At 31.0% G+C, this 25,050-nt stretch overlaps 1 protein-coding gene across 1 annotated transcript in view; it reads right to left on the bottom strand.

Moving 5' to 3' along the window:
* Nucleotides 1–25,050, bottom strand: part of PTPN12 (protein tyrosine phosphatase, non-receptor type 12) — an 87,055-nt gene that overhangs the window by 27,904 nt on the left and 34,101 nt on the right. The window contains exons 2-9 of the mRNA XM_006925398.3: nt 24,034–24,142; nt 15,729–15,805; nt 14,072–14,167; nt 13,248–13,286; nt 10,401–10,472; nt 6,557–6,616; nt 2,676–2,818; nt 3–69 (exon numbers count right to left, since the gene is read on the bottom strand). Coding sequence (XP_006925460.1) covers nt 3–69; nt 2,676–2,818; nt 6,557–6,616; nt 10,401–10,472; nt 13,248–13,286; nt 14,072–14,167; nt 15,729–15,805; nt 24,034–24,142 — 663 coding nt within the window. The remainder of the gene's footprint in view (nt 1–2; nt 70–2,675; nt 2,819–6,556; nt 6,617–10,400; nt 10,473–13,247; nt 13,287–14,071; nt 14,168–15,728; nt 15,806–24,033; nt 24,143–25,050) is intronic.

The raw sequence follows: 25,050 nt of genomic DNA, 5'->3' as shown, positions 1-25,050 counted from the left end.
ACCCCAGCTTTTAGTAAATTCCATGTATAATCTATGGCACAAATGGCACCTGTTCTTCCACAGCCTGCACTATGAATATAAAGTTTGAAAAAACAATTTGATTTTTGCAATAAAAGAACTATAAAATATAGATGAATATGTTAATATTCAGAAGCAAAAAAATCGTTTAAGAAATTTGACAAAATTTTACTTAATTGGTAAATAAACTACAACTTAAAACACTGTAGGTGCATGGTAAACATCGTTAACATTTTATTTAAAGAACTTCCAACAGCAAGTGACTCAGAGTACCTAGGAGCCTTAACTATAAAGTCTAACCACCTCAGACAACTCTGTCTAACAAAATATCTTGCAGAGATAAATTTATTCAATGTTCAAGATGGCTTTAGAGTACAGGAGGAATAGTACATCATTTCAATCTGTAAAGGGTATAAGACAAAAAATGCTACAAGCCCTAGAAACTGGTTTGAATATCAGCAGTGATTTCACCAAATGAACAAAGGTCATTGATGTGCTCTCATCTCCCAAAGAACTAACAGAACCTGGAGAATGTGAAGCAAAATACTAGGTGCTTTATTTTAAAACAACAAAAATACTTTACAGCAACTGATTCTCAACTAGAGGGAGGCACTATGCATCTCACAGCATCACTTTGAATAATTAAAGATGTTACAGACAACACTAGAATAATTTTTAGGCAGAAAAAAAGTTGGGCAGTATTTTAACACGTTTTGAAACATTTTAGAAGAATCAGCAGTTTGTTAAACATGGGATCTAGAAATTTCTGAGATAAAGTACATTATAAGCAACTTTGTATGACTTTAACAGCTCTTAATAAAATCAATAAACAGATCTAAATATATGTAAATAATTATTACATAATGGTGGAATCTCCAATTAAAGGGGAAAGACTAGACTCAATAAATGGTACAGGGAGAGTTAGCTAACAATGAAGAACAAAAATTGGATTCTTACCTCATACATACCTTTATAATAAAAAAAAAATTCCAGAAGGATTAAAATTATAATGTTAAAAAAATCTATAAAAGTGCTAAAAGATATAGGCAAAACTTTAAGCACTACTGTGTTAGGGAAGGACTTTCTAAGCATATCTCAATGGACAGAAATCATAAATGAAGACAATCATAACTCTGACTACATGACAATTTAAAAGTTACATATGGCAAAACACAGGCAGAATAAAAACCATAAGTCCATGATACTTATGACAAAAAAGTTAATATCCTCAATATACAAAATATATATATATAAATCATAATGTATAATAATTAAGAGAGAAATAACTGCTATAAAATAATTGGCAAACTATACAAACAAGCAATTCACAAAATACTATAAGTGATCAAGAGGAAAAAAGTTTGCCTGTCACAGTCATTAAAGCAAACAAAAAGATAACACTACTGCAGAGGGAAATGGGCACTCCCACAAAGTGGCAGTGCTAGGACTAATTGCAATTAGCACCAACCTTATGGATAACAAATTTAAAAAATATGCTGTAAAAGCATTTAAAAGTTCATGTCCTTTGACTTAGAAATCCCACTTTTAGATATTTATCCTAATGAAATAATTACAAATGTGCTCAAAGATTTTGCCATAAGATTGGGCACTGAACATTTAAACAGTGTTTAAAATAGCTAAAAAAGGACTGGAGAGGTATAATAAATTAAATGCCAAGGAATGGAGGTTAATTATAAAGTATAGTGCAGTTTAAGGCACTGCAGAAGAATATTTATTAAATTTAGAAAGCTACACATGATATATTAATGGGAAAACATTCTTTTAAAAAAATACTATACATACACTGAAAGGATATATATATTAAAGTTTTAATAGTGATAATCCCTAGTTTCGGAATTGTGAATGATTTTCTTCCTTTTACATGTTTTTTTCTAAGTCACTACAGTTAACATATTATTTTGGTTGTTTAAAAATATTAAACAGTCAATTAATTTTTAAAAAGAAAAACCTTCCTATCAAATTGGATTTATGAATTATATACATTGACTGGACAACACTGATAGAACAGAATATAATTTCAACTAACTTATAAAGAAGTCAAAGGATTTTCTTTTAATTCTACAATAGATTTTTTCTTTTTAACAAGTCAACTAATTAATCAAAAGGACAACTAACCGCTTAATTAATTACAGGAAAATATTTTTTAACCAATTTGTTAACTAATTCTTACATCTCCAGACAAGTCACCTTTTCTAAAAAGCAGCCCTTTCACTTCACTAATATAGGCATTACAATCATACCGATTGGATAAGAAACTATCTTCAGTGTTACATCTCCAGTAAAAAAAAAAAAAAATCTTTTAACTACTGAAATAAACAGTAAACCACTGAGTCTGAGAAATTTCACTTACTTTTTATAACAATTGTGAATGCAGATACAAGTCACTTAAACAGATAAACTGACTGCAGTTTTTGAAATAAGTACTATGATTTTAAGTCTTTTTAATAGAGTCTAACATAAATTAAAGATTAAGAGAAGAAAAACTGCCTCAGGATTCAGGTAGCTTTTACAATTTGGAAAATCATATAACTATCAAATGAAAATCCAAAAATTAGGTTTCAAAATACCATACATCACCCATATTATAATGCCGCCTATATTCCAAGGAATTTAAATATTTGGAAATTTCTTTTTACCTGCAATGAATACAAATAGGCACATCTTCATGTTCTTGGTATTTCCTCATTAAGCTTATCATATCCAGAATAGAATCAAATGACGAGGGAACATCATGGTCTGGCCAGTTCACATAATGAAACTGATATAGCCTACGAGATTCCTTTAAAAATAATAAAAATACAATAATTATGAAAACACATTTGTAAATTTTAAAACATAGAGAAAAACTGCATGTTTTACTAAACTACCATTTCTAACATAGTTATGTGGTATTCAGTACTGCATTAAAAAAATCTCAAATAAATGACAGCCTACATTTACTATCACATTCCCATTATTGCTCTAAGGGCTTCATGTGTAACAATTTACTTAATCCCCATGTAATGCCATGAGGAAGGTATTGTTAATATCACCCTCAATTTATAGGTATTGAGACAGAATGATTAAATAACTTGCCTAACCTATCATAGCAAGTGACAAATGTGAGATCTGAACTCACAGGCAGCCTTACCTCCAGAGCATGCTCTTTAACCATTACACTATATATTATTGAATTAATCTACAGTATTAAATGGAGGAATAACATACTAGAAGCACTGTGTTAGAATCTACTGCAATAGAAGACTAATAGAATATTTAGGCTGAAAAAAAAAAAATTAGAAATGAACCTGTTCAATCTCAAATCACTTGTCTTATTTCAGATCAGTGGTTCTCAAAGTATGCTGTGGGGCCCCCCGTTCCCAACACTTTCACAGGGTATCTGTGAGTTTTAAACTATTTTCATAATAATACTAAGGTGTTGTCTTTTTCACCCTCATTCTTGCATGTGTGTATGGCAGTTCCAAGACTACATGACTTATGATGTCATCACTTTCACAGCTAATGAAATATATGCTTGTGTATTCATGTTTCTAAAGAGAATTTGTTTTAATTTCAAATATAGCAAATATTGAAAGATAGAACCCACATAAAGAAAGGCTCTCTGGAATCCTCGATAATTTTTAAGAATGTAAAAGAGTCGTGATATCATAATGTTTTGAGAACGGCTATTCTAGGCGATTAACTGAAAAAACACCTGCTTGGAACCAGGTAAAACTGTATTCAAAGTCTACTTCTGTCATTTACTGAATAACTTTAGGTAAGCTACTTGACTTCTCAAAGACTCTATATCTTCGTCTATGTGCAATGGAGATAATCTACTATTAGAAAGTTAGGAGGTTTAAAATGCTTGATACACTACTCAAAATCAGTAAGGTACTTGATATTATTACTGTAGATTAAAAAATAGCAACCAAAGTATAAGAAATGACTCAACTAAAAGGATATGATTAGTCAAGTCAAGGGAGGAGGAAGACTACTGGAACCACATCTACTGGTAAACAGTAAGGTAGGAGTTGTAAGTATGTGTATAAATGCACTAGTTGGGGAAGAATGCATTTCATGGCCAAGCTTATAATGGTTTAAAAATTAAGATGATAAAAATAGAGCAATTGAGGGAAACTTTGACAATTATTCCCTAATATCCTCATATTTTTCTTTAATTTCTTCCTACAGAAATTATCATTTTCTATAGCTCTGAAATACTGAAGTCAGAGCCTCAAGTGAAAGCAATATATTTGTAAATGACAACTTAGCTTTGATGGTGGCTTGTCTCTTTCTAAAAATTGTAACTAGTAAAAATTAAACTAGGTAATATTTACGTAAACAATGCTATATAATCTGCTTATTGAAATAGAGGAAAAATATTTGTAGCAAAGAAACGAAATATTCTAAATGTAGTAAATTTAATTTAGGGAAAGTTGTTCTATGTTGAAATTTATATTACTTTATTATCTAATTTGATAAGCATAGGGCTCAAGATAATAAATGAAATATTACACTCTGATTTTTTCCTCATTATTTTGTATAATTTAAAAAAATTAACAAATCTCCTTAACTATGTAAGATAAAACAGTGTACTATTTACATTTCTCTTTAAAAATTATCCTTAGAAGGAAGTGAAAGCAAACATAAATAAATGGGACTATATCAAACTAAAAAGCTTCTGCACAGTGAAAGAAACCATCAAGAATGGGAGAAGATATTTGCAAACAACACCTCCGACAAGGGCCTAATATCTAAAATATACAAAGAACTCATACAACTCAACAATAAAAAACCAAAACATCCAAGTAAAAAATAGGCAGAAGACCTCAACAGACACTTCTCCTAAGACATACAAATGGCCAACAGACATGAAAAGATGCTCAACTTCACTAGCTATTAGGGAAATGCAAATCAAAACCATAATGAGATACCATCTCACACCTGTTAAAATGGCTATCAACAGGACAAGTAGTAAGTGTCTGAGAGGGTGCGGAGAAAAAGGAACCCTCATACACTGCTGGTGGGACTGCAAATTGGCACAACCACTATGGAAAACAGTATAGAGGTTCTTCAAAAAACTGAGAGTTGATCTACCAATCCCTCTTAGGTATTTACCCCAGACTTCAAATTATACTACAAGAGACAAGAATCGAAACAATATTGGCAGTAAAACAGATACACGGACCAATGGAATAGAATGGTATTGGCAGAAAAACAGATACACAGACCAACGGAATAGAATTGAGAGTCCAGAAATAAACATATATATGTGCAAATAATTTTCAACAAAGGAGCCAAAAATATACGATGGAGAAAAGAAAGTGTCTTTGATAAACGGTGCTGGGAAAATTGGAAAGCCACATGCAAAAGAGTGAAACTAGACTACTATCTATCACCATATGCTAAAATTAACTCAAAATGGATCAAAGATCTGAACATAAGACCCGAAACAATAAATTACATAGAAGAAAACATAGGTACTAAACTCATGGACCTTGGTTTTAGAAAGGATTTATGAATCCGACCTCAAAGGCAAGGGAAATAAAAGCAAAAATAAATGAATGGGACTAGAGCAAACTAAAAAGCTGCTGCACAACAAAAGAAATCATCAACAAAACAAAGTCTACCAACTGAATGAGAGAAGACATTTGCAAACTAAGTCTTTGATAAGGGGCTAATATCCAAAATATATAAAGAACTCATATAACTCAACAACAAAAAAACAAATAATCCAATTAAAAAGTGGGCAGAGGATCTGAATAGGCATTTCTCCCAAGAAGACATACAAACAGCCAACAGACATAAAAAGATGCTCAGTTTCACTAGCTATTAGGGAAATGCAAATCAAAACCACAATGAGATACTATCTCACACCTGTTAGAATGGCTATCATTGACAGGACAAGTAATAACAACTGTTGGAGGGGTTGTGGGGAAAAGGACCCCTCAGACACTAGGGATGGGAATATAAATGGCACAGCCACTATGGACAACAGCATGGAAGTTCTTCAAAAAATTAAGAATAGAATTACCATATGATCCAGCAATCCCTCTTCTGGGTATTGACCCCTCAAACTGAAAACATTTATTCATAAAGATATATGTACCCCAATGTTCACAGCAGCATTATCATAGTGGCCAAGACATGGAAACAAACTAAGTGCAGTTTGATAGATGACTAGATAAAGACGATGTGGTACATGTATACAATGGAATATTACTCTGCCGTAAGATGAAATACTGCCATTTGCAACAACAAGGATGGATCTTCAGATAATCATTCTAAGCGAAATAAATCAAGACAGAAAAAGTTGAGAACCATGTGATTTCACTCATATGTGGGCTATAAAACTGAAAGCAACAAATGAACAAGAAAAACAGACTCATGGACATGGACAACAGTTAGTAGTTACCAGAGGGAAAAAAGGAAGGGAGAAGATAGATAAGGGTAAGGGGGGGTCAAATATATGGTGGTGGAAAGAAATTTAAAAATATTTATCCTTTGAAATGATCTCTATATGAAAAATACTTACATTCTGAAATTCAAGTAAGAGTGTCCTAATAAAGTAGTCTGTTCTTGCTTGTTCAGCTTCCTAAATAAAGGGAAACATTTAAGAGTCAGTGAGAACACAAAACAAAAACACAGAACACACTAAAACAAAAAATACCTTCATATTTAAAGTCCACAATTAAAATTAAGCTTTAAAATTCCAGGTGTACCTGGTAATTATAAAACCACCTTTCTAAAATTCGTGAATTTGTTTATCTAAGTTTTATTTATAGTTTTGTTGTTGTTGTTGTTTTGGTTTTTTTTTTGTTAAACAGAAGTCTCTGTTAACCAATTACTTAGCTAGGAGCGTATCATCAATAAAAGTAATAACCATCCCTAGAATCATGTAATAGAAATAATACAAACAAAATGTCACTTCTTAGTAGCAACCACCATCTTCAACCATTTTGTATTTCCATAAAGCTTGATTTTCCATACTTAACACTCAACTTTCAATTAACTAGATGCCAAATGAAGAAGAGGATTCACTCAGAAATGTCCAAATTGTTATTCTGGTTGGTAACATAACCACTGTAAAGATCTCTTAGTGTCGTTTGTCAAAGTATTAGAATAAAGCTTCTGCATCAGTTTGTCACTAACCCTAGTAGTTAAAACAAATATAGTCTAGGACAGTGATAGTCAAGAGCAACGGGGTACTGTTTTATTAATTTTAAAAAATTCAATATTATTTCTGCTTTAATTTTTAAAATCATACCAATTTATTTTGAACTTCTCAAATAACATTAAGGGAAAAGTATGTTTTTACTTTCATCAAAAATGAGTATAAAAACATTAGCTCAATATTTAATTTTTTCTTGCCTATAAAGGGCAAGCTAGTAAATATTTTTGGTTTTGTAGGCCTTAAGTCTTGGTCTAACCAGCTTTGGTGCTGTGATAGGTGAATATGTAAATTAATGGGCATGGCTGTATTCCAAGAAAACTTTATCCAAAAAGATATTTGCATACTGATGTGCATATAGCAGCATTATTCATGGTGGCCGGGACATGGAAGCAACCGAAGTATCCTACAACAGATGATTGGATAAAGAAGCTGTGGTACATATATAAATGGAATATTACTCAGCCACAAGATGAAATATTGCCATTTGCGACAACATGGATTGATCTCTGGATAATCATGCTAAGCGAAATAAGCCAGACAGAAAAAGCTGAAAACCACAAGATATCTCTTATATGTGGGATATAAACCTAAAAGCAACAAACGAACAGGACAAAGAGAGACTCGTGGACATGGACAACAGACAGTGGTTACCAAAGGGTAAAGAGGAAGATGGGGTAAAATGGGTCAAATACGTGGTGACGGAAAGAAATCTAACTATGGGCGGTGAACATACAATGCAATATATATATGCCTTACTGTTGAATTGTACACCTGAAACTTACTGGATTTCATTAACCAATGTCCCCATAATAAAAAAATCAAAGAATAAAGTAATTATTGATAGGTATGTTAAAAAAAAACAAAAACAAACAAACACCTTTATCTACAAAACAGGCAGTGGGCTAGACTGACCCATGGATAGTGTGTCAACATCTGGTCTAAGTGGTTTACATGCAGCAACATGTGACTGAGTTCCTGCTAGCCAGTACTCCCTCCTTCCACCAATACTTTACTCTCCTTCTCACCCCAAACCGAGAGCTGATACTGTCCTTTCTCAGTCTCAAATAATGATTGCCAGTAATCAAAGTCACTTCTTATGGTTATTTTCACCAACTTGCTTTCTATTTCTAAATTTATTTTTTGTTTACATTAGGAATAACAAATCCCTGAGTTGTCTGAAATAACTGTAAGACATACAAATTAGTTTCTTTTTTAAATCTTCAAAAATTTTGCTTTTCAGCAAAGATCGGTCCCAATGTTGACAAATCAAAGATTGTTACTAATCAAATGTCTTATCAAGGAGACTTGAATTTTAGTTTATTTGAAAAACCACCCCAAGTCAATTCATCCTTTTCTAAATTATAAACTCTTTCTTTTCTCTATTCGTTATTGTAAGTTGTTTACTATTTCTGATCCCCAGCTGATCAAAATTTTAAGTTGTTTTGTTGTTGAATGTTAAGTACTATATGTTTTCACTTGAATTGGGACACTGAGTAATTTCATTACATTTAAATTTACAAATGTTTAACACAAACACATTGCACAGAGCTGGGTTTCCTAGACTGTTCAGGGACTTAATATTGTAGAATACTCTCGGGACTGTTGAGTGGGGAAAAACTCTCTCATGGAAGTAGACAATGTGTTATGTATTTGTTTTTATTAATTTCAACTAATATGAAATACAGTATGATTTTTTAAAATGTGTTTATTTAACCCACGAATAGTTCATTCTAACCAGGGCTTTAGAGTAAATACAGGCAGTTGAACTGAGTTATAGTTAATATTACAAAAATCACTCTGTATTCATAAAGGAGATTGCAACCCAAGTTGAGTCCTTTTCTGTATCATTAAACTTTAAGTATGCATCAGAGGAATTCAGAAGCTGTAAGGATAAATAAGTCAAAAAACTATAGACCTCTTGAACTCACCAATAGTAAGTAAAATCATAGAATTATATTTCATTTAACCATGGAAAACAAAGTCAAAAACAAGCAATTCTGACGTGGGGTATAGGGTGGTTAATTTCATGTGTCAACTAGATTGGGCCATTAAGAGTTTGATATTTCGTCAAACACTATTCTTGGTGTTCCTGTGAGGGTGTTTTTGGGTGAGATTAACACTTAGCTCAGTGGACTTTGAGTGGAGCAGATCACTTTCTATAATGTGGGTGGCCCTCATCTAATTAATCAAGGCCTAGCTAGAACAAAAAGACCGGCTTTCTCCAAGTAAGAGAGAATTCTCCAGCACACTGTTTTTGTCTGCAGCATCATTTCTTCCTGGTTCTACAGCAGACTGTCTTTCAACTGGAACTGAAGATCATCAGTTCGCCTAGGTCTCTAGCTTGCCCACCCACCCTGTAGAGTTTGGACTTGCCAGCCTCCATAAACACATGAGCCAATTCCATGTAATAAATCTCTTTCTCTCTATAGATTCATATCCTATTGATTTTGTTTCTCTGGAAAATATTAATACAGGAAGTTATTTAATTTTCATGTTTGCTGAATCATGGATCTTTTGAGTTGAATAACTAAGACAATACATTTTTTCCCATGTGATTAAGATGCCACCATGTGTAACTCAAAGTAAATTGTTGTTTCTATTTTAATGCTCACTTATATTTTACTTTGTTTTCCCTTCATTGTTTTTGTTTCTTAATTCATTTTCTCAGATTTGTGCTGTTAGTTTTATAACCTGAATTCATTTCCAGAATTCATTAAATAGTTACATATTTTAAGTTTCATATCAAATTGTCTGCCATAAAGGACCAATCTTTACTTCCAAGATGACAATAAACCTTTGTATATAAAGAACACTTCTGAAGAACATAACATAGATATGAAAGATTAACTTGATAAACTATACTTCAGTCATGGGTCTTTCCCATTGAAACTAATACTTTACACCAAATTTCAAATAGATCACTCAAAGCAGTTTCTCCATTTACTCACATATAAAAACTTTATATACAAAGACTAACACAGAATTAATATAATATGGTACATTTATGAAGTCATTCCCAAAGCATCTAAATTCTAAAGCAGTATAAAAACAAACATTATTAATATTTGTTTATTATAATTAAGTATAGATTTACATGGAAACATTGAGTGGCTTATAAAAAACGGTTCAAACCATATTATAATTTATTCATTGATCTAGCATGCCAACTTTCTGTTTAATAATGTACATAAAAATAGGTACTCACACAAGAAATTTTAAATGGTGCAAATGTTATAGGGTCTTCCCCAAACAAAGGCCAATAGCGCTCACATTTTTTCTGTTGTCCCCCACAAAAAAAAAAAAAAAGTTAGTAAGTAATCCATATGATAGTTTTTCTTGAACTTTTATAAATAAATACTTTGTGCCCTGGTGTTCAGCTTGTTTTTCCATCCCAGAAAACAGAAAAACTGGCATCAGTAGGCAAGGAGCTGAAGAGAGCTCAGATTTATCCAACTGTTCTTAAAGGTGGGCTACTGTATGTCCCCTCTCTAAGATTAGTCATGATAACATTATTAACATAAGTGCATTAGCTGTTCATTGCTATCTGCTCGGTTTACAGAGAAGACTCCAAAGATCCTCCACTAAGAAAACAAACAAACAAACAAACCCCACTTAAAAAAAAGTGCCTGGCAAAAGATCCATTTAGAATGAAGGGTAGTCAGGCAAGTTTTAACACCTATAAAATGACAATCTACATGATTCTGACTGAATTTTTGTTAAGTGTAAATTCTGTGACATAGTGGAAAGAGCATTCTAGGTGGTATCAGAAGATTTTCCAAGTATTAATTTTCCTGTTTTATTGGCCTTTAGTTCCTTTATTTATAAAAATAAGAATAAACCTTATCTTACGTGACTGTTGCGAGTACTAAATAATAGTATATTTCAAATGTTCTGATGGTAAAAACCCTATATAAGCATAATATATAATTTAAATTATTCACTTTTATTTGAGATTATAGAAAGTATAACCAGTTTCCCCTCTTACCTTCATTTTAAACAGGTATAGAACATTCTATTTTCACTGATTTCTAATATCAAGCCCCATTTAGAAAATGAGGTAAATGAATGAAAGCCTATTTTAATAGACTATATAGTAATTCTGATACTAACAAATAATACAATTTTATCAAGACCCAATAAAATGAAAGCCTTTAAGTGACAATATAGCTTAAAATAAACCTTTTGGCAGTGAGAAATCTATTGTTTCTTACTAAATTCTTATAGTTTCAAATATAGCAAGTAGAATTATTACCTTTAGGCTAGAATCGACCATTAACTGACAATACTGCTCATGGGCAACAAAGTAGAACTGTCTAGTATGTCAGTTTAGCTTAAGAGTAATACTTTAATATTTTACAAGACTTAAAACCACAAACCTAATTTTCCAGTAGAAATTTACAGAAAATGATTAAAATTAAAATATTTTTGAGGGTTTATTTTTTTAGTCTTCTACCTGGTAAAGTTTTTAACATCTTAAAACAGACAGAAAACAAGTTATAAGAGATTAACTTAGTAAGGACTGAAATTGTGTGACTAATATACTGCTGATTCGGACAAGCAGTAATTGAGTGTTATATTGGTATTTATACTCCAGGTATAAACTAATAACTATTGATATTAAACACTGTGTTAAACATCATACATATGTAATCTATAATCATATATTCATTTTAGAGATGAGAAAAGTAAAACTCAGGAGACAGTTCACTGTACCATGCATGGTCAAAATGCAAGTAAAGTGTAGGTTTGATTGATTTCATTATCTATGCTCTTTCCATTCTAAGTTAAGATCTAAGTTAAGGTTATCAAATAAATTAAAAGGCCCTAACTTATTGACAATTTGCTACTAACAAAACCCTATGAATCACAAAATCTTCAGCTTCAAAAAATGTTGCATTTAATATAACTTAATTTTTCATTGGGTATTATTACTGATATACAATGGGATATAATATATATTAATGGAATGAAAAGAAAAGTAAGTCCTAAATCTAAACAGTAACTTAAGAAAACAGGAGAGTAAAACCCAAATTTCCTAATACAACAGATGGTACAATGGTACTGAAGTACATACTAACTACTTAAACAGATAACTTACTTAACAATTTGTTTGTATATTTTCTAATTTTAGGAAATGTTCATTTTCTGTCCAATATTACTGAATATTTCCACTATAGTAAAGAATGGCGTTGGGAGAAATGACAAAAATTATCAGTTAAAATAAGGTTTTCCAATGATTTTTGTATTATAACATCTCACATAACTGAAAGATGTACTATCTTGCTTTATGCAACATATTCTTGACTAAAAAAATTTTAAGATTTTTTTTACAACAAAAATAATTTTTACTTTAATAAACCACATTAGTATAAGGAAATTTCAAATCACCGCATAACTTGTTTTTTAAGGTTGATTTGTATGTTACATTTATAAAGGACTATACTTAAGTTTTACTTAATTCTATTCTAAAATACATTATCACTTCCGACAATGAAGACTTAGTAATTAATACTGTAGGAGATCACAATAGGTTGAAATTAATTTCACTTGCACAGGGCATAAAAATATCAAGGTTAAAAATTTCAGATTAAGAGATTTTCTTCTCTTTGCTTTGAAGGTAGCATAAACAAAAAATGTAGTGGTATTTGCAGATGGAGAAATCAGAATATTCAAGTTATAAATTGATCATAATTAATAAAATTATTTAACTCATTTTCATAGCTCAATTTTATTCTTATTTTTAAAATACCTCTCTACCTCGGTCCAGTGTTCTACTTACGCCATTGAATATTTGAAGATTACTAAGTACCAATAAAAAAAACTATTATTTTTAGTATATAATATGTACTTATGAAATGTAAAAAAGTATATGTGCTTTAGAGATTATTTTGTTCCTTTTATGCAATAAAAGCAATAGAACACACATAAAAAAGTATCTCATTTAACTACTAGAGCTCAGAATATAATAAAAGACTAGAAATATATATCCCTAGAAATGAAGTGATAAAAAGAATACTCCATAATTATTTTAAGTGTTGATAGATATACATACCCTTCCCATCTCAAATTCTCGACAGGCCATTACAATAATCTAAAAAAGAGTGGGGGTGGGATGAGATGAAGAATGTATCAGTTAAACATAATTTAATTTCTTTAATGAAATATAAATGTCAAAAGTTACTCTTTATTCTGAGCAAAAGTATATACTTGGCCTGTCAAAAAACAAGTATTAATATTAAAAGTATGAGTTAAAGAAATAATCAAAATCACACCTTCCAAACAAGGGCTATTTAGCAACAAATTAAAATGGCTTCAATTAACATGATGTATTCAATTTGAATTAAATGTTATGAATCTTATAGATTTACTTTTGACTTTAGAAATTACATTTAATACAATTATCTAAAGGCTGAATGCATTTAACTGTCTTTAAACATAAGGTTATTACATTTGCTTCTCCATCCCAATATTTTACACTGTAATATTTCAAACATACAACAAAGTTGAAATAATTTTACAGTAAACACTATATAACTGCCATCTATATTCTACCATTAAGATTTCACTACACTTGTTTTATCACATAGCTATCCCTGTACCCATCTGTCTACCAATTCATCTTATTTGGTAGCTGTCTTATTAGTTACTGACTTAGGACAAGAATTAAAGTATCGCATCCTCTTAAAATATTTCTACTAGGTTGTGAGAATTTAATGAGATAGACTTGATATCAGTTGCTATATTTTTAGAAAACATTAAATATAATTAACATACCATTATGGCCAAAAAAGTGTTTTCATGTCTTACTCGGTAAAACATCCTATGTCATTACATGTAATACTTCTCACAATAGATTATGAAAAGCAAATTACTTACTACAACATTGTACTCCCAGATCATCCTCCAAAAATCTATTACTGTATTTGCTAAAGGTCCTTGGGTTGCCACATATGCTTTTGGCCCATAAACACCCTGCAATGGTTAAAAGCAAATTTCATTATTATGATTACCAAAAATATTATCTTACCTAAATTTTTAGGTTTCAAATTTTATTAGTAATACTGCTTTTTTCACCTAAAGCATTTCCAAATAATTTCAGTTTCACAGTACATAAAACCATGACAAAATATGTTTAATCCACTTTAGCTTTTGGTAAGATGTTATTACTTTTGTGTATTTATTAGACATGGTACACAGAATTGGTAATTAAACCACCTTATGCTAATTTAAAAATTACTATTTACCTAGGAATTAAAAACAAAAGCCCCAAATTCTAAGTTAACAAAATTAACCATAGGAGAAATATAAAAGCATTCTTTGATTCTAAAAACAATACTAAAACTAGCAAATTGTTCTTTCTTAGCTAAATTCTTTCATAGCTGCCTTCGATTATTTATTCAACTTAAAGTTTATTGAGTGCCTACTATATATGTTTCTAATAATGAACCCAAGGATATACCAAACAAGATATCAGACTAAAATACTAAATAGCATGTAATGGAATCATACAATGAATCGGAGTTATTAAAGTGCAATTAAAAACTAGAAGTTTTAACACATGCCCTTACGAAAGAATATAAACATAAACATCTAAAACAGCAAATCACCTGTATTTTAGTTTCTGTTTAACCTATTTGTTTTGGATTTTGCCATAACTGTAATAAAACTGCCTTTGTTGGGAAAAATTTTTTTTAATTTAAAATGATAATTATTCAGTGGTGACACAAATAATATTAATTTTACCACCTAACTCTTACCATTTTAATATTTTATCAATGACACATATTAAAATATGTATAAATACCATATATAAAATAAATGAAATTATAATGTCATATAACTAGAAAGATTCAAAAACACAGAATAGCTAATGGAATAAAATAGTCTTTTACTTAAGTACCAGTTTGAATTTGTCTCCCTACTGATAACTATGTAAGAACTTGACTGCTTTTGATCAGAATATCCAAAAAAGGTTAACTGTATAAAGACTATATTTAATCCTGCATTTTGTGTTGCCACTTGAAATGGTGACGATTGCCAAGTTTTTAATCTAAGTTTACATTCTGTAATTTTAAATCAGTATTAGCCAGTAACTTTAGCCCTGGTAACTTATCTCAAGAAATTATTCAAAAGAATGATAAATGTTCACTGCAATATTACCATCAAGAAAAACTGGAAACAACCTATATGGTTTAACAACAGAGAATGACCAAGTACATTTGTGTACATATACTCAAAGGTATAATCAAGAAGATGATTTAGCAATAGGAAAAGTGTTTATAAGCTATCAATGTAAAAGAAACAAAATAGAACACTTTATTTCCAATATCACAAAACTAAGCAAAACTGCTTATCCTTATGAATAAGGGCACTAGAATGGAAAGAACAAAAAAAGTGTGTCAGGGTTGTGATTTTATTTTTATTTCTTTGCTGTTGGTATCATGTTTAGGCAATTTAAAACAATTTAATAAAACTAGTATGTAGGGATACACAAAGTATGACAGAGAAACGCCAATTTAAAGTTAACACATACCTTAATAAAATTTGCATTGATATAGTCTGAATCTTGAGAAGGCGTCTTTAAAGTCAATTTAACTCGGCTGTGATCAACTACAAAAAAAAATATCATAAATTATGTCCTGTTGGCAGATAGGTGTTTTCTAATGAACCATAAGTAGATTAAATAAATTACTACAAATATTTACTTAAAAAAACAATTCATAAAAATTGACTCTAGGTACCAGCAATTTCTAACATTGTATCGAAAGGAAGTAAGTCTTTAAAAACAAATATCTGATGATGTAAAGCTGTGTTTTAAAGTTGCTATCAGTATAATCTCAGGAGCTATTTTAACATGCAAATTCCTGGGCATCATCCTGGATTTATGAGACAAGAGTCTGGGGTTTAAGTCTCTGCAGTTCTTAATAAGCATATCATGTGATAAGCACTAATTACCAATACACAAGCTCATTTGCCAAAATTTTTAAGAAATCTAACTTTCATATTTTATAAGAAATTATAAAAATTAAGTAAGCTATGACGGATAAAATGAATTAAGATGTATAAAAGTACTCAATACTGCACTTGGCCAATATTTATTACATAATGTCTACTCAGGTTAGAAAATAATCTTTACGATAAAGTTCAAAAAATATAAATTTTATAAAATCATGTAGTTCTATTTTCAAAATAAAAAATACATATGATTTTTAAAAACTAGATCTTAAAGGAAGATATAAAACAAAAAGTAATCTTTCTCTGCCCTTAAATTTTAGGGCTCTCTCTTTCCCAACAATGACACTATTAAGGTTCTTTTTTTCCTTTTAAAAGTAATTTTTATGCATATACCTATATACTTTGAATTACACAAGTGCAATCATACTATACATGTTGTTCTATATCTGTTACTTTTCAGTTAATAATATATCCTGCTATGCTATACACCTGAAATATTATGTTAATTATAATTGAAAAATAAAAATTAAAAAAATATATCCTGTAACTCTTCTCAGAGCAAATATAGATCTGTCTTATTCTTTTTAATGTTACATGGAATCCATTAATATGAATTTTTCATAATTTATTTAGCTACACTACTGATAGGCCCTTTTTTAATATTAGAAACACTACAATGAACATTGCTATACGTATAGCTGTTGCCAGCATTGTTCCTGACTTACCTGCTATTTGCCTTCTGAAAGGTGTATAAGGTATGTCCAATTTATATAAGTGCATATACAAGTGTTATTAGTAAGAGTGAGTGGGTGTTATCATACTTTTTAATAGTTGGCAATCTAAAAATGTGAAAAAAATCGACTTGCATTTCTTGAATTATGCAAATTATGCACATTTTCATGCTGTCATTGATTATTTACATTTCTTTTACCATAAATCTCCTGTTTATATCCTTTGCCCGTTTTCACCATTTGTCTTTGTTTTCCTACTGATTTATGTAAAATCTATATAAAGAAAAATTAGCCCTTAGTTATAGGTAATGCAAATAGTTTTTTCCAGCTTGTGTTGATTTTTAAAAACTTTTTATTTAGAACTAGTTTTAGATTTAGAGAAAAGTTGCAAAAATAATATAGAGACGTCTCATACATCTCTCACTTAGCTTCCCTGAATGTTAACATCTAACATAACCATAGCACAATTATCCAAATCAGAAAATTAACATTGTTACTATTAACTTTTCCCATTTAGAAAAAAAAATGCAGCTTGCTGCCAGCGTTCATGTGTAGGAGTGCTACATTTTCTAGGATTTGACATTTTCAGCGATCGAGAATTACTATATATTTTGCAAATGGAAATACCACTAAAAACAGAATGCTATAAATAGAATGATGTAATTTGTTTTCAAAGACTATCAATATACTTGAGTGATGCGAAAAAAATAATAAAAGCGTGATTTCGTGGCAATCTTTTGGGGTAACGTTGGGACTGTAATCCACAAATTATCTTGGGGTAAACACTCCAGCTGCAAGTGCTGCCAGCAAGTATTCTCGGGGCAAACGAGAAAAGGGTTAACTAAACAAGAGACTATATACAAATTTTATCAGCTTTTTTTTTAAAAAAAAAACTTTCTTCTCTTCCCAGGATCTTGTATTACATTTAGTTATTATTTCTTCTTAGTGTCTTCCAATCTATAAAAGTTCCTTTCACTGATATCTTTCTTATGATTGGAATGAGGTTATGAATTTTTGGCAAGGATACCAGAGAACAATGATGTGGCCTTTTGAGAAGACACACTATGAAGTAACTATGTCATATTCCTTGGATGCTAACTTTGGTCCCTGGGTAATATGGTGTCTGCGATGTAAAGTTACTACCTTTCCCTTTGTGGTTAATAAATATTTGTTGGGAGATACTTTGAGCCTATGAAATCTCCAAATAGTAAAACTGCATAATATTCACAGTCTCTAGATTAGAAAGGACAGTAACATGTAACATGTAAAATTAGAATGGACCATAACATATAACATGTAAAATGCCATTATTCTATTATGGTTCTTTCTAATCCAGGAACCATGAATATTAAAGGCAATAAAAATATAAAAAGGCAAATATAAAAGTGGTAACAAATAAACTTCTTGGCAAATTCTTAAAGGACAACTAATGAAAAACTAATTTATTTGCCAATGACCGAAATTTTATACATTCATACTAAGGCTCAGTTCTGTTGATTTTATTTATTTTTGCTGAAATCTTCTTTGGAAATTTGTAGAAAGGGACATATAAGAAAGGCATACTAACTGTCAATTGAAATTACTTATCTTCTTGCTATGTTTCCAGGAAAGAAAATGTTTATATGTTTATCAATGATCTGATTCTTATTTCATACAATTCTACATCTTTTTTTTTTTTTTAAAGCCATTTTGGATAGGAGATACACACCAAAAATAGTATGCTTCTGGAAAATGAGTACAGAACATTCAGTACTTAGGATAATGATGGTTAAGCAACTACATGTAGCTTTCTCTCATCATGTTTGCCAGTAATGAGGGGTCCCAATTAATTACCCTTATTCACATTGCATATGAGCCTCTATTCAAAATATCTCAAAGGCAGAGACTCTGTACAATAGTTGGTTTACCATGGTATCTCAGTAAATGTTTTTGGGGATTTTGAATCCAAATGAGAATAGTGGATCCCAAATGATAGTCAAAACTGGTGCCAGGCTGCTACACGCAAGTTAGGAATTTAAAAAATTTTCTATGATGGACAGTTTTATGCATATACAAAAATATGCTAGTATAACGAATCCCCATATATCCATTACCCAGCTTCAATAATTATTGAATAAGACATATTGTCAGTCTTATTTCATCTGTCTCTAATCATACATCAGATGGGGGCTGGGGAAAGTGAATTAAAATACAAGATCTCTGAGTCCCATATTCTGCAATAAGTTTGATTCAATAAATTCAGTGACTTTTTAAAAAACTCTAGCACGAGCAAATTTTGTAGTCACTACTTTATACTTATAATCATAGTATATTATTGAGAACTTAAAAATCAATATTATGTTGCTCATATAATACATCATGTGTATTTTAACATTCATTAGTGCTCCTATTAAGCATTAAAACAAGGAGGAAGAATAAAAAGCATCATAAAGAAATGAAAACAATCATTCCCAATCTCCATGGTTTTGCTGAGTGCCTCTATGATCTCCCAAGTGCCCAACTCCAAAGAGATAAAATCAATATTGGCTACACAAGAGGCTCTTTAAAGCAGCAACTTTTTCTTTTTGTATAAACATCTACAACCCAGGGCAACAAAAAGAATATCTATAAAAAAAAAACCGTAACATTAAAATCTGTATAAAAAATATAAAATATATATGTAAAAGTGTTCTAGTATAAAATAACCCAAATATCCAAGATAGCGCCAGAAAAAAAACACTTAAGTGATCTTTGAACAGTGATGAAACTACTTTTAATTGATCAAAAGCAAGGATGTCTGCTCTTGCCACTTCAAGACTACATTATACTAGAGGTTCTAGCCAGTGCAATAAGGCAAAAGAGAGACTCATATTGAAAAGTAGTAAAACTGTCATTATTGGCAGATGACATGATTCTGTATGTAAAATATCCTAAAGGATCCATAAAAAACAACTAAACTAAAAAATGAGTTCAGGAAAGTCACCGGATTAAAAAAAAATCAAAATATAAACTGTATTTCTATATACAGATGACTCTTGAAACAATGTGTGTGTGGAGGGAGGCGAGGGGTGTGAGTTAGGGGCAGTAACCCTCCACGCAGTTGAAAATCTTTTTATAACTTCTGACTCCTCAAAAACTTAAGTTCTCCTTCAGTATCTGTGGGAGATTGAGTCCAGGATTCCCATGAGTACGAAGGATGTTCAAGTCTCTGATATAAAATGGCATAGTTCAGAGCATAGATCATAGATGTGGGCCCACCCCATCTGCTGACTCCTAACCTCAGATCAAAAACAGTACATGTATTTATTGAAAAAATTGTGTATAAGTGGCCCTGTGCAGTTCTAACGTGTGTTGTTCAAAGGCCAACTGTACTAGTAAAAAAGAATTTGAAAATTAAAATTTCATTTACAATGGCTTAAATAAAAAAAAAAGAAATATGAGACTTGTATACTGAACACCATGAAACACTGCTGAGAGAAATTAAAGAAAATCTAAATAAATGAAGAGAGAAATTCCATATTCATAGATTGGAAGAGTCAATATGGTTTAAGATGACAATTCTCCCTAAACTGATCTATAAATTCAATGCAAAAATCCCAGTAGGATTTTTATGGAAGCTGACAAGCTGATCTTACAAGTTATATGGAGATGCAAAGGACCCAAAAGAACCAAACCAATTTTAAAAAAGAACACAGTTAGAGGACTTATACTCTTTGCTTTTAAAACTTATTATAAAGCTACAGGAATCAAGACAGTGAGATACTGGCTTAAGAATAGGTCAATGGAATGAAATTAAATGGATGGGTCAAATGATTTCCGAGAAAGGTAGCAAAGCAATTCGATGGAGAAAGGATGGGTAGTCTTTGGTGCTGGAACAATCCGACATGCACGAAGATTATTTCATACCTTAATCTCACACTATATTATGAAATTAATTCAAAATGGGTTATAGTCTTAATGTAAGAACTAAAACAAAAATACTTCTAGAAGAAAAATGAAAAAACATGGAGAAAATCTTTATGACTAAGGATTAGACAGAGTTCTTGCACAGGACATCAAAAGCATGATCCATAAAACTGAATAGATTCCACCAAAATTAAAAGCTTGTACACTTTAAAAGACAACATTAATAAAATGAAAAGCCATAAACAGGGGGAACAAATTTTCCAAATCATATCTGAAAAAAATACTTGTATCTAGGATATGTAAAGAACTTTTACAACTCCACAGGAATAAAAAAAAATCAAATTTTAAAAGAGTACAACTGATTTCAAGACATTTTTCACCAAAAAAGATATATATGTTGCTAATAAAACATGAAAAGATGCTCAATCAATGTCATTAGGGAAAAACAAATTAGAACCACAATGAGATACTTCTACAAACCCACTAGAATAATTATAAAAAGTCAGTAACAAGTGTTGGCAGGGAATATGAAGAAACTGGAACCCTCATACTGTTAGTGGGAAAGTAAAATGGTACACAGCTACTTTGAAAAAGTTTAGCTATTTCTTAAAAAGTTAAACATAAGCCTCCACAGACCCAGGAATTTCACTGCTGGGTATCGACCCAAGAAAAATACAAAACCTATGTCCACATAACAATTTGCATGGAAATATTTATAATAAATAGTATTATTCATAATCCTCATCAACTGGTAAATGGATAAACAAAATGTGATATAACCATAGAATGGAATATTACTGAAAGATAAAAAGGAATGAACTAGTAATATATACTATAACGTGGAAAAATAAAAAAACGTGCTAAGTGAAAAAGCCAGACACAAAAGACTACATATATGATTACATTTATAATGAAATTTCCAGAAAAGAAAACTCTATATAGATACATAAAGAACAGTGGTTGCCTGGGGCTGAAGATTACAAAGTGGCATAAATGATATTTTGGGGATAATGGAGATGTTCTAAAACTGTATTGTGCTTATGGTTACACAACTGTATAAATTTACTAAAAATCATTGACTTGTACACTTTAAATGGATAAATTTTATGGCACGTAAATTATATCTCAATAAAGCTTATAAAACATACTCTTTCTGCAAGCACTTAATATGCTAACCATGCAAAGGAAATGGATGACTTAACATTATTCTTATGACAGTAAGCAAACATACAATTTTTAAAGTACAACTGCTTTCAATATAATTTTCTAAATTAAAGTGACTAGAAATTTATTTGAAACTTGATTTGTCAAACTTTACATAATTATAGGAAAAAAGGCACTGTAACTCTAACTATAGCACAGTGATTAAGAGCTCAGGCTCTAGAACAAGGTTTCTCAACCTCAGCTCTGCTGACATTTTAGCCTTGGATAATTCTTTATTGTGAGGAGGCTGTAGCCTCTGTATTATAGGATGTAGCAGCTTCCCTGGCCTCTGCCCACTAGAAGCCAGTAGCAGCCTGCCCACTCCACATCCCAGTTGTGACAACCAAAATGTCTCTAGACACTGCTAAACGTCCCTTCAGGGACAAAATCACTCTACTTAAGAACCAGTGTTCTGGACACAAACTGCCAGGATTTAAATTCTTATCTACTCCATTAGCTCTGTGACAAGTTATTTAACCTTTCTACATCTCAGTTTCTCATCTGCAAAGTGGCATATAATAGTATCTACCTCATAGATTTGTTGTGATGATTATGGCAAATAATCCATTTATTACAGAAAATGGCAAACAATACAAAATCAGGGCTTTTATTTTTCAGAGGGCCAGTTTAATAGCATACCACTGATCTTCCCTATCTCTACTTAAAAATATAAAGGTTCCCCCTTCTATTATCAGCTTCCTCTATGCACCTCACTCCTACTATGTTATTCTCAATATAGTATTAATCACCATATGGCAGACCACATACCTTATCTGTATCCACTGTCTAGTGCCTTGACTAGAATAAAAGTTTCACAAGGGCAGGGTTTTTTGCCACTTTGTTTTCTGCTATATTCCCAGCACATAGTATATGATCAAAGTATTTTGTAAAACGAATGAATGAAATACAACATATGAAAACAGAAACCTAAGGCTGTTTAAAATCATTTCCCCAAATGGAGTAAGTACATTAATTCCAGAGCATAGTAAGAATACCTTGAGATTATCTTGCTTAACAAACACTATCCAGAAGAAACTCATGCCATCCACTATTCTGAAATGGACTGGAAGGAAAGTGGAGTGTATTCTCCAAAAGCTTAATGAGTGGTTATTATGTGCCAGGTACAATTCTAAGTATTTTACACATGTTAACCTACCTAATACTCAAAATAATCCTAAAAAATATTATTTTAACTTCCATTTTATGGATGAGGAAACCAAGGCATAAAAAAGATGAATCTGAAATAATATAAACAGCAAGTGGTAGAACCAGGATGTGAACTTCGACTCAAAACTTTTCACCATTATGCTATGCTGCCTCTTAGCATAGCAATCTGCTAAAACTGGCTACCCATAGATTCTAAAGCTGAAAATGAAGTTGAATAAGAGAAAAAAGAAGGATTAAATTTATGCAAAGGAGACAGTGAGAAAGGGAGGGAAGGCAATTAGAGAGGGAAGAGAAGATCTGAAAGAGAGATACCATGGAAGAAAATTTCAGAAATAGAGACTGGCTAATGGCATCAAAATAGTTAACAGAAAGGAATAAGCATTGAAAAAAGATACCAAATGTGGCAATTAACTACTAAGAAGAGCAGACATGCAGGCATGAATCATCTTATTAATTCATTTTTTCATGTATAATGAATCAACTAAGGTGCATATTGTGACTAGGGAGTAGATAAGAGTTAATATTTTTAGCATTTTTCAAATTTATTCAATTACATTTATTGAATTATCTGTCTGCATTATTTTAATAAAATAGCTTTTTTGAACAGGGAATTCATAAAAGATATTCTTACTTGGATTCTTCAGTATTTAAAATTAAGTTAGTATCAGAGTAATTGTGATGCTTAAAGAAAAATTAAACAACAATATAAAATGCAACAACAACAAACTACTATCAAAAGGAAAACAAGCACAATTACAAATTATCTTGTAGTGTACTTTGAAAGAGAGGTTAATTCTACTTTCTTAACAATCAAACTCATTAGAAAGACTAAAACTAGTTTAGGTTACAAACTGCTAATCAGCACTTCCATTTCTATTAAGGGCATTTCAAACTTACATGGCAGTATGTCCTTATATCTGTTCTTTTTAACATTTTCTTCTTTTTCTCCAGTGGCTGTGGGATAAATCTTTTCTGTTCTATATTTGGTAGACAATCTTCTTAATCGCTTAAAATACAAAAAGAAAAAAAATACAGGTTTGAAAAACATTACTATTTTCAAAATTCTAATGATTTACAAATAGCTCTTCACTGAATTTTGCTAACCCCAATTCCTCACAACTCATTTTCCTGTTTTTCTAAGCTCACAGTAGCTTCCTACCCCTTAGTAATTAATCCCAAAGATGATCTGTTTTTTAGCATAAGTGCAAACAAAAGATTAATATTCCAAATAGGAGTGAAACTAGAATAAAAGTAATTTTATTTAAAGAAATCATTAATAAGCCGAGTCAGAATTTTTAACTCAGTCCTTAAGTAATTTTTGTGTTTTAACTAAGGGTCCTAAAAACCAAGTTTTAAAATCATGCCTAAAAGATTATGTACAATTTTCTTTATTCTTTCTCTTAAACCTTGAGCACCCATGATGTGCAAGGCTCCTGCCTTAGCATAAGCTAATAATTACTTATAAGACACTGCAAAACAAAGTTCTTTCACATATTGAACTGGAAATGTCCAACAAAGACCAATTCTGCTTATTCACTGCATTACAGAAGTGGTTTGTGAATTAGTGACAAATTCTTACCACATATGGCAGTAGGGATGTTCTTTGGGCTGGAATATTTCTGCGTGTCAGTAATACACTTCCTGCTTTCAGAAGCACTGAAAGTCAGCATTGTGAATTGTTTAAATTCACTACTTGACTACATTGCTGAAATTTAATTTCAAAGGAGCCTACTTTCTTCCAGCCTTAAAGACATATTAAAAGCATTCTGGTTTTACTATTCAATAAATTATTAAATCCAAATGAAATGAAAAAGAAGTCTGGAAATGTTTAACTTTTTCACTATTTTATTTTTGCTACTTGTGCTGCTGATAGATAAGCAACTTGAATATTATGTCTATATTTTTAAAAATCAC

The sequence above is a fragment of the Pteropus alecto genome, unplaced genomic scaffold (genome assembly GCF_000325575.1).
Source record: "Pteropus alecto unplaced genomic scaffold, ASM32557v1 scaffold109, whole genome shotgun sequence".
In the NCBI taxonomy this organism is placed as follows: domain Eukaryota; kingdom Metazoa; phylum Chordata; class Mammalia; order Chiroptera; family Pteropodidae; genus Pteropus; species Pteropus alecto.
Note: the sequence above shows the minus strand (reverse complement) of the source record. Positions and strands in the feature narration are given on the sequence as shown.